The sequence below is a fragment of the Quercus robur genome, chromosome 10 (genome assembly GCF_932294415.1).
Source record: "Quercus robur chromosome 10, dhQueRobu3.1, whole genome shotgun sequence".
In the NCBI taxonomy this organism is placed as follows: domain Eukaryota; kingdom Viridiplantae; phylum Streptophyta; class Magnoliopsida; order Fagales; family Fagaceae; genus Quercus; species Quercus robur.
The window spans coordinates 37,389,359-37,401,039 of record NC_065543.1 but is presented as its reverse complement, the minus strand read 5'-3'; the positions used below and the strand labels follow the sequence as shown (position 1 = coordinate 37,401,039).

The 11,681-nt window shown below is 34.6% G+C and overlaps 1 protein-coding gene across 1 annotated transcript; it reads right to left on the bottom strand.

Annotated features, from left to right (window-relative positions):
- Window positions 1-6,400: 6,400 nt before the first annotated feature.
- On the bottom strand, window positions 6,401-7,834 carry LOC126701799 (dof zinc finger protein DOF5.4). Its single transcript, XM_050400167.1, has one exon. It carries the CDS (start codon window positions 7,534-7,536, stop codon window positions 6,568-6,570), a length of 969 nt encoding a protein of 322 aa, XP_050256124.1. The 5' UTR covers window positions 7,537-7,834; the 3' UTR covers window positions 6,401-6,567.
- Between the last annotated feature and the right edge of the window lie 3,847 nt (window positions 7,835-11,681).

The window sequence follows — 11,681 nt, the reverse complement described above, 5'->3', positions numbered from 1 at the left end:
TTGGAAAAAATGTTTCATTTTCATAAAGTCGGTTTGCCCGTTTTTTAAAAGGTCCAAGAGGGTACGTATATTGGACCCTTTGAGACAATTATAAATCCCAAACAAGGCCTAATATATAGGAATAATTATTTAGTATTCTAAGATTAATATTTTTTTTCCTTGTAGATCCTACTAATTTTATTCATGGTATTTTTTTTAAGGATTATTCATGATATTAACACAAGAAGATCTGAAGATGGATTCTCAAAAAAGGGAAAAAAAGTAATAATAATAAATACAAGAATTATCTATTACTATTATTATTATTATAATCTATTGTTGCTTGGGATTCATACTAGGCAGGTTAGTACATTGTCACATACCCAACCAGTTCCTAGGAGTCTCAGTCTTAATTCGTTCCTAGAATACTCCAACAAACTTATTACAGACATGTGTTTTGATTTGGAGGATGTTTGCAACAATCCTAGTGAGACATGAGAGTGGGACATTTATACATGGCACTAATTATGATTTCACTAGTACAATTACGTCCTAAATGAGAATACTCAGAATAGCATTGCAATTGCTTTGATTTTCAAGTTCATATTAACAGACAAAAAGTATTGTAATTTAGTGATACTGTCTGGCTTCCCTTTATCAAAAGATCAAGATTGGAATCTCTCATTCCTATTATTTTAAGTACTGAATAAAAAACAAATCCTTGAAAAAAAAAAAAAAAGAGTTTCACATTTTTTGATTCCTAAAAACTAAAATTGAATAAGAAAATGGACCATCTTCGTTTTGAGGCAAATAGCTAGAGAGGATCTTTATCCCAATTTTATAAAGATGGTTGGTTAAGGTCAAGGGAGAGCTTTTGGAAATAGTTTTCAACCATCAATAGACGTGCCTTGACCCTTATTAATGAGAATCTTACTAGTTGGGTCATTGTCTTATTAGAGTATTCACATTAGTCTCAACAAACTGGTCTAAGGTTAAAAATAATAAAATATAGCTAAAACCCCACAAAAATTCCCACATATGAGTTTTAATAAACTAACCAAAAAAATTTAACAGTCAGTGTTGATCACCGCTTGTAGCGAGATAGTTTTCCTCGCTAGTCCTAAATTTTTTCTTTTGTTCTCAAAACTCTCTCCTCACCTGATGAATCTTACTAGTTGGGTCATTGTTATATCATCATAGTATATGCTAGTCAACATATATCATAAAATAACGTAATGAGTTTCAATTAACTTATCTGATGGTTGAATAAGAAATTTTGAATTCAAACTTTGCGTACACCAAAAACTGATTAATGTTTTGGTTACGTCATAAGTTGAAACTCTTAAAAAAAAAAAAAAAAAAAACGTGGCAAGATCTGAAATTGCCAGGCATAAAGAATAATGTTTATATATATAATATGCCCATTTCTTATTTTTTAAAAACACTAACAATCAAATAATCACAGCCCAAAAAGTAAGGCAGTGAAGAGCGTGAGTGAAAGTAATTGGGCTTTTTCTTCAACATATGTTTGCGTCGTAATCCATATTGCCTGCCTAGCCTGACATCTTTTTGCATCAGATACCCAATCAAACATCAATTGGCCCACTACCACCCTTGGTGAATGTACTATGCTCAAATTTCTAATCTCACTATCGGACTACCTTACGTACTAGATTGGACCAGTTCCGGCCAACTGGGCTTGTGAGTTGTGAGTGGTGCCTGTTAGTGTGGTCCAAAATATTATTATTATTTAAAGAATAAAACTTTTTTTTTGGAGAATTAAAGAATAAAATTAGGTATAAATAATAGATTAGGTTTTCAATTGAATTTAAATATTGGTTACATTAACCAATAAAACACAATATTATTATTACTATTTCTAAGGATAATTAAATGCAATGCAACTAGATCTTCAAATTCAATTAAGAAACCTAATGTATTGTACTTAATATGTCTCAGTTTTATCCATATTTAAATACAAGAGGATTTGAAATTTTTAACCTCAATTATAATTACTCTTTATAATCAAATTAATACATCGGATTTTTTATTTTTAAATGTAGATAGGATTGGAATATAGGTCTATTATTGGTCACAAAAATTTGTGTAAGTTGAGTTAACTAGCTAGAAAAAGATAATTTATTTATTTATATAAGATAGAAATTCCACTTTAACCTAATCTAAGTATATATGTGTGTAAAATTTTCTCCTAGAAACTTGAACCCCGATTCCTACCTCTCACATTTCATAAATATTTATATTTATAGAGTAACAATTACACCAAAGTTGCGTGATGGTGGTAGAAAAATATACTTGATGGCCGAGACAAGGTGCAATTTATTGCACTGGGGGAGTTAGATCAGTTTTCTCCAGAAATATCTAAAGCTCTTCCAATTCCCATTCCCATACCATCATTGTGGTCAGAGACTTTGTGGTCATCTTTATTATACCATCATTCTTAATGGCTTTAGCCGAATTTTCAAATGCTTAGTTGAAATCCAAAGAAGACCTTAAATTGGCAATGATAATAGGGCACGTCAAGATAACTGCCACAAACTAAAGGGCCAACTGCCAAAGGCCATATCCTTATATATTAGGAGAGGACCACTTCCAAATTTCCAATTCCAAACCCATGTGCCCCAACTCTCTTAAGGCACTCCTCAATTGTCAATCACAATCAATGCTCCTATATTGCTCCGCCATACCACGCATGGTCTAGTACCTATAACTCTCTTATTAATCCTTCTCCAAGGTCTATTCACCCAACAACATGGGGCTACTAGGTCCCTCTACCAGTCAGATATCTGACCAAAGGTTAAGGAGAAAATCTTGGATCATAATTTTTAGAGTCGCAGTTTTGTCATAACTCTGATATAATACATTGTGATTGATAGAAAAAAAGTAGTGAGACAATTAATTAGTCACTATCTAGAATAATATTTTTGGTAACTTAATTAGAAACTCGTAGACTCGTGGTCTTTTCAATAAACTCCTCCTCAACAATTATTTAATTATTGAAAATAAGCATTGAACCAATAACAAACAATTATGATAATGTAGTCAATACTATGTTATTACAAGTGGCATGTACCATAAAAGTCATTAAGCTAGTACTAGTACTCTTTGAAACATACTAGATTAAATATCACTAGAGATTTTTCGAGTGTTTCAATTGATACAGTAAAAAAATAATTATAAAATATTATTTAAACTAAAAATATCTGGGCTTATAAAATATAATTACAGTTTATAAACATATAAATAAATACATACATACATAAATACACACACATAGGACTAAAATATTGATGATAGCAAGGGAAATAGTCATTCAAATTTATAAGCACTTCTCTTGGAATGGATCATTGACAGACTATTAAAGAAGCCAAGGGCAAAGATTAATGGATGGAAACGTGAGAGGAAAAAAATTCAAAAAAAAAAAGGGTTACGTTTGCTTTGACAGCCTATATTTTGGTTTAGTTCAGTTCGATGTGTTTCTAGGCCTTCTTGATGATTTCCTTGGTTAGGCAAAATTGTGACTGTGTTCACTGCATATGCTTACAGAACCTTCTTGTTAGAAAACAATTTGCATGTGATTGTTTTAATTAATTTATAATTTTTTTTAATTTTTCTTTCCGGATTTTGTGGAATTTTTTTTCCTATATGTATAAACAATGAATTTCACCAAAAAAAAAAAAAAAATTCAATTGTTAAAATGATAGATTATAATTAGTGCACAATAAGAATTATATCAAAGGTGTTCTAATAAGTATTACTATTTACTTAAAAAAAAACTTTAGACACCTAGCCAAAAAACCAAAACATGACAACTGAAGAAAAAAAGTTATATCCTTTACCATTACATTGATTACAATAGTTTTGAACAGAAGAAGTCAAGAAGAAAAAAAAAAAAAAAAAAAAAAAAAAAAAAAAAAAAAAAAAAAACCTAAATAGTAAATTGTTATTGTTATTGCTGTGTTGTCATGGGCCTAATTTCACATGGTAATGGGGTCAGATACTAATCAAATACACGATGGGAATGAACAAATGTTACCATCTTAAGGCAAGGCTTGCACTCATGAACTGAATATATAGGACCATACCATTACGTATCAATGGTACCATAGCTTGTTAGGTACTCCTGTGTGGTTTTCCTCTTACCTTTGTTTTCCAGCGCTGTGCCTGTACGGTGGGGTCTCGCTCAGGCACATTCTATATATTCAGACTAGGAAGTATGGATTGGCTTCACCTAGGACTACGAGGAAGTTTGCTCTGTTGCTTTCTGTGAAATTAGCATGACAAAACAGTGCGTGCTTACTTGAATGGTTGAACACTTGAACCCTTCTTCTTTCTCTTCTTTTGCCGTTTATAATAAAACCTAAATCCCTAGGTACGGTAATTAAAAACCTAATTCAAGCAGTCCTTCGACGGTGCAAGCTTAGCCACTGAGCCATGATCGAGTTTGTGGAGATAGACAAGTCACAAGTTCAAGTTCATTGACTCATTTGAGAGAATTGAGACATACTCATTCTTACACCCAAATTTACACCTTACTTGTGTGTTAACTTTTGATTGGTTTCAACACTCTTTAGTGGGTTTATCCCATATACTTAAAATAAAAATAAAATTAAATCAAGATTTTGACAAATAAGTACAATGTAAATTTGAGTGTGTTCGTAACATTACGGATATTATAATTAGAAAATATCTCTTACACCTACTTTAGTCGTGCAAAAATGAAGTGTATAATAAACGTTGCCGTTATAATAATGAATTTTTAACTTTATCCAGAAAGGCCCACTTGCGTTAAGGCAAAACTAGCACACATGTGCTGTGACTGTTTAAACGGGTCCTGTAGTCACACGCAGTACATTCATATCAGATTTTTTTTTTTTTTTTTTTTTGGGAATCAAATCTCCTTTTAGTGAACAACCGACAACAATTTTCCATGTACAAATATTTGTACCAAAAGAAATGACTTTCACATTCACTTCAGTAGCAAGTAATACCAAGCTTCAAATTGAAGCCACAACTTGTGTGGCTTAGACGAACTACGGGTTCAAAAAAATTCAAACACTGCTGCCCGACATAATTGCCGCACCACACCTCACCAGTCACCACACCGTGGACTAAAAAAGAACAAGACATCTTACCTTCCCACAGTACCAAAGAATAGAGAGTGTTTTTGTGCCCCAAAAGTCCAAGCTTTCACATTTATTACAGTTTCGAGTTTCCCATATTATCGCACAGGAATATGGGCACCGATTAACATGCATAAAAGTTTGAACACACACACACACACAGCAAACTCTATTATGGGAACTCTGCAAAAATTAAAAGACTCCGGCTGGACAAAAGGTCCCAAGAAAAAGAGGGGGGGGATCTTAAATTTTAAGGGGGTGACCACTTTTGCTGCACATGCCCCAAATGGGGGTCCACATACACACCTGTATCTCACAAGTAACAACACCTAACGTGGGTCCCAATCCACATAATCAGGGGCTCCACATCATCATGAATCATCTCCCACGATCAGACTTCACAGTACAAATATGTACAAATTGTATAATAATATCTATACCCTGTTCAGCACTCAATTGCAGCTTAATTTGTCATCGAGTGTGTGTGATTGTGAATGTGAAATGTGTCCATGTTTAAGTATAATGTGTATGTGTGTGCGTGTTGTGTTGTGTTGTGTCTATGAGCCACGACAAACCGACCTCACTAAGCTGTCACCCTATCACGTCAGCCCACGTGGCCCCCTCACCCATTAAGAACCATGCCACCACCCCCCAACCCACATATCAACATCGCCATCGCCACGTGGAGTCATAATCGCGCATGGGGACTGGTCACTAACATTGTGGGTCCCCTTCTCTTTTCCCCACAACCCAACCGACTTCTTCTTCTTCTTCTTCTTCTTCGTCGTACTCTCTCTCTCTCTTTCTTTCTTTCTTTCTTTCTCTGTCTATATCCGTACACTTTCCGAGTATCAAAGTTAACACCATCCCTTAATTATACAAACATTAACAATTTAATAACGACGTGGCACATTCCAAAGCCAATGTTTGACTCGTGTTTTAAGCCACTAATTAAATAGATTAATAGATAAGCTGATGTTTGGCAAACAAACACAAACAGTGATTAAGCATATCAATCAAACAAAATTTAAAAGAAACACACTATATATATTTCCTCTATATATTTGATTAATTTAATTCAGATACATTAGGAAACAAAAACCCCCCAAAAATAAATAAAAATTAGAAATAAGAAAAAAAAAAAAAAAAAAAAAACTAACTCAAAAGTTAGTTCCACTTCCACATGCACGTCTTGATCAAACCCAAACATATTCCAAAATCATCAAAATAAACCCAAAAAAAGAAAAATTAAAAAAAGAAGAAGATATGAACAATTTACATAGAAAAATAGTCATATGCATAAAAACTTCATATAACTCTCTCAAATTCTTTTCCTCTTTTTTTTTGTTTGCCTCTTTGATTTTGTTTGATATGTTTTGAGAGTTTTTTGGTTTTTTTTTTTTCCTCATTTTAATGGTTAAAAAGTGTGACTGAGAGAGAGAGAGATTTACGGGAGATAGAGAGTAGGGTGGTCCTGATCAGTCCACTGACTCTGACTCCAGTATGCTTGATCAACGGTGTTAGGAAGATCAAACAAAACTTGATCACCAGTACTCGCTTGCCAATCCAACGATCCAAAACCTCCACCACTTGATCTGTTCTGTAACGATGACAAATCAACCTGGACCGTCTGATCAAGCAGCCCACCCGTGATCTCCTCCTGCATCTTCAATTCATCGCCAACCAAACCCATCGCTTTCTGCTGCTGCTGATGATGATTCTGCCACTCTTGATTTTCACTCTGACTCTGATGATTATTCAACCTAAACGGCGTCGTCGTGATATCCGGCATAGTATTGAACCCAAACGCTAATGTTTCATTCGACGGCGCTGTAATAAGGCTCGTGAAGCTTCCAATCTCCGAGAATATCCCACAGTCCGAGCCTTGTTCCAGCAAACCCTGTTCATAGCTAGAACTCGAAACGAAGAGCTTCGAGTCTTGGACGTTCAACAGGTTCGAAGCTGAGTTTAGAGAAGGGTCTGTGACAGCCGAGACAGCTTCGGTGGCGGTGTTTGTCGTGGCGGTGAGGCTTGAGCTCTCGCTGCTGGAATGAGAGTTGGACTTGGGCTCTCGCCGCTGAGTCTGAGGAGTTGATGCATCAGATGAATTGGGTTTTGGTTTGGACCGCTTGGCTTTGCGGCAGCCACCGCCGACGGGGACGTTGCGGAGGACGCCGCCTTTGGTCCAGTAGCGGCGGCAGCTCTTGCAGAAGTGGCGAGGCTGAGACAGGTTGTAGTTGTTGTAATAGCAGAACTTGGTGTTGAGCGAGTCGCAGCGTGGGCACTTGAGAGCTTGGTGGTTCTGGGTCTGGGTGTGGTGGTGATGATGGTTGTGTTGGTGGTGGTGATTTGGACGAACCCTCCGGTCTCCTCCGCCGAATAATCGCCCACTTCCGATCGCCTGGATGTCTTGCATTTCGATTCTCACCGAAGAATCTCAACTTTTTTTTGGTCTGTATTCGTGGGAATTGCAAATTATGGAGGAGTTATAGGGAAGTAGAAAGCTTGTGTTTAAATCTTTGGAGAGATTTTCCGGGAATATGTTTTCCCACTTGCTGACCGTGACAGGGAAAGTCTTCTCAAGTGTTATATCATTATATGAGTGTGGGGAAGTGTTGTGAGAGTGTGTGTGTGTGAGAGAGAGAGAGAGGGGCCTAGGCAGAGAGAGTTTCTAAACACTCTGACAAATATCCCTTCATATCTTTCCTACTCTACTTCTAATATGTTCGTCTTCTTTTTTTCATATTTTGAAATTACTGAAAGAGCCGTGTAGTACCGAGAAAATGACAATGGCCCATATTGTTTTGCAAAATTACTGAATTGGGTCTACTGATATATAGGTGTGTCAATTTTTTGTTTTTTTGGGTAAATACAAATAAAAACAAGAAGAGGGGTGGCAATCGTATGTGTGCTTAAGGCAATACAGAGAGTGATAGGTCCAATGAGTTCATTAGCGGATATCAAGGAAACTCGAATCCAAAATTGAAGTCTCGTTCACCCGGGGCCTAACCACTAGATCACTTGCCAACGAGATAAAAACTCAATGCGCTCGTTAGTTTGAAATTAGGGGAACTTGTACCCAAAGATTAAAGGCTTGTTAACCCAAAGCTTGGCCACTGGACCAATTGCCGTGTTGGCGTGAAAGCAATTCTCCTATGATTAAACTATTTGTCATAATTTTTATCACAACTTAATAATATATGTAACTAACTGTGATTGGCATACCATTATTTTCACATGAATTCGTTACTTATTTCCATCAAATACAGTCACACGTGTCAGGTTTACGGAAAAAATTGTAGTACAAAAGTTGCATCACTAAACTTTTACTGCATAAAAATAACATAATAGTGTAGGAGTTAAGGAATTCATTGGTTTGGAACTTGATGAGAATCTAAAGTTCCAAATTCAATTCATTATATTATCAATTAATGGAGCTTTTGAAATGAGACACATGTTCGCTACAGTATACTGAAATAGATATGATACCGACATGTATTCAATTTTTATCACAAATTTATATTGTGTCAGCTTTAATGCGCTAAAGCTAACCCTTATCCTTTGAAATGTTTCATTTTACGCGAAGTGAAAAATACTAGCAACTCTGTCCCCAAGAGATTGAAATACCGATTTCTCATGTATTATTAAAAAAAAAAACAAATAAGTGTTAATGTAAGTGGAGGTGTGATTTGGGAAATTTGGTGGGTTTGTAGAGAGAAGGAGTAAGGGTTGACGAGGCACGGGGTTGGACTGGGGAGGAACGTACGACCGAAAAACGAAATCTGGCCGTCCGTGGTGGACACGTGGACGGAGGAGAGTAGAGAGGAGATGTAGTCCACAAAATGGGGTTGTCGCCTTGTCGGCCACACTAAATAATAAGGGCTCTGTGCTATCCTGGTGTCAGTCACAACTGGTCCACTGAACGCCACGTCGCTTAGTATTATTCGTGAGTTGTCACCATGATTTTTGTTTTGATAAACACACATAATAAACTAGGAAGTTTTTAGTATGAAGAGAAGAGGTGTTTTGTTTGTTTACCGTACAGGCCATGCATGCATCTGACCAGATACTGTAATCTTTCTGTGCAGCGTACGTCCACCACTATTCCCATATACTACTATTTGTTTTACTCTCTCTCTCTCTCTCTCTCTCTCTCTCTTCATTAGGCTGCTCATTGCTTCATGTTGAGTTTAGGGACAATCTTGGGCCCAAGCTGGATTTTCCTTTTTCTTCTATTTTTAAGAACCAATTCTTATATTTTCATTTGGCAAAATGCATGTTGTATATGACATATTCATACTAAAAACAATTTTTCACAAAGTGGCGACGAAAGGTTTAACATGTATAAATATTTTCATTTTTTTTCAGTTTGATTAGATCTATTTAGTTGTTGAACTATTTACTTGATTGCTGACATTTTTGAAATAATTCTAAATCTCTAATAGAGACATAAACCTCTTTTGGATACTAGTATATTTGATTTGAAGGGAAGGACTTGCAACAGTATCTCAATTTCAATACAAATGGCTTGATGGAGTGTGAACTCCAAAGCTTGACTGAAGAATGAAAATCAAAAGAAAAGCAAAGTATGGAAAAGACTAGAATAGAATAGACTAGATAATGTCACTTCCTCGCAACAAAAATTCCAATACAATTTTGCTTTAACTTATAAATTAATTGTAATAATAACTTTGGAAGAAGGAAACTTTTTAAACAAACAAATTTAAAACCTTAGAATAGGCTAAAAAAGAAACCATAAGATTGAGGTTACTTGATATAGATTTTATTTAATATAACTTATATAAGAAGATGCTAAAAAGGCACCAAACTAGAAATTTACTGCAAGAAAATTAAATGCCAACAGACATGTTTAGTACAAAGCCAACAAGGCAATGACTTGGTACTGCTCCTCCAGACTCCAATCCAAGCCTCACATTCTTTCTGAGTCCTATTATATCACAGTAATGCAAGGATGCATAATGCATTTAGCTGTGGGACAACCTAGAAATAAAAAGTTTGGACAATCGAAGCTGGGTTCATCCTAAATACAATTGATTAGTCCACAATCAGACTTTAATGCCCTGGGGTGTGACTCACTATATATAGGTAACGTTCTTTCAATGTTTTGGCAAAAAAAATAACGCTCAATTTGTCTGACCGTGTGGCAACAGTGAGGCCACATATATACAATTGTGGTCGCAAATTCAATTAAACAATTGTCTTACCTAATTTAGTTGCGAATCATTTGGGAACCTTATTAGTTAAGAGCTACACAGAATATATGATGATGATCCACCATCTCATGGTATTAGCAATTCCTCAACTCCGCAGAGGGGTGGGTTTTAGTTTTGGTGAACTACCTTCATTATGAAGCATGATATAAAACATAAAGGCTAAAATGCAAGACCCACCTCTATGTTTTACAACAATTCATTTTGGTCCTCTAATTTTGTTTTTGCTTATTTCGATTCTTTAATTTTCAAGTTTATTCAATTAACTTTGTTTTTGTTCATTTCGGTCCTTTAATTTTCAAATTTATTCAATTAAAACTTTTCCGTCAAATTTTGTTATATGTTATGGTTAATTTTTCAATATTAAAATTTTTTAAATTAAAAATTTTAATTAATGATTGAAAAGTATTTTTGAGATTTTTTTTTTCAAAAAATTTTAACAAAAGTTGATGGAAATGACTTAATTGAATAAATATAAAACTTAGAGGATTGAAATAAACGAAAGCAAAGTTAGGGGACCGAAATGAGTTCTTAAAAAACTTAGTTTGTATTTTGCATTTTAGCCAAACATAAACTTACAACACTTCTTGATAATTGTAGAACTAGAATATTAGGCTAACTGGCTTACCAACCTTTTTTAAAAAAAAGAAGAAGCTTACAACCTTTATATTCTTTCTCCTACCCCCACGTCTAGTTCAGTTTTTAGGCTCAAGGCCATTGATTCCAGCATGTCTAACTACTACAACATATATAATTGTAATAATTTGGAACAAGTGAAGATGTTTGTACTGGGAAAAAAAATTTGAGCCAAAAACGAAGTCAAGGGTTCTAGTTAAGGCTATAAAAGAGTCGAGCTAAGTTGGGTATCAAAAGTTTAAGATTGTTCTATCAAACAAGATCGACTTGTTCATGAGTTTCTTGATTAACTTTTTTTTTTTTTTTTTCCATATATAGTACTAATCATGGCTAAAAGTTTTTACTTGTTCACAAATTTATGCAAATAATTAACAACTAACTTGTAGTTGAAGTTGTATTATTTGAGTTAATTAGATAGACCAATATTAGTTTATGAACTCGTACAAATTAGATTCACCAACCTTATATTGTTAAAAACTATATATAATCGTTACTAGAAAATGACTATTTATATTATCAATAAATTACAAATAATAATTTGATATTTTAATTAACTTATTTACAAAGTTGAACAATCTAATCCCAAGTCTATATAAATAAATTTTTTTTATAGATGTACACATATATTATATATACTTAAATTAAGCCTCATACTCATGAGCTTAGTAATGAATAATTTTATTATGTTTAAAGT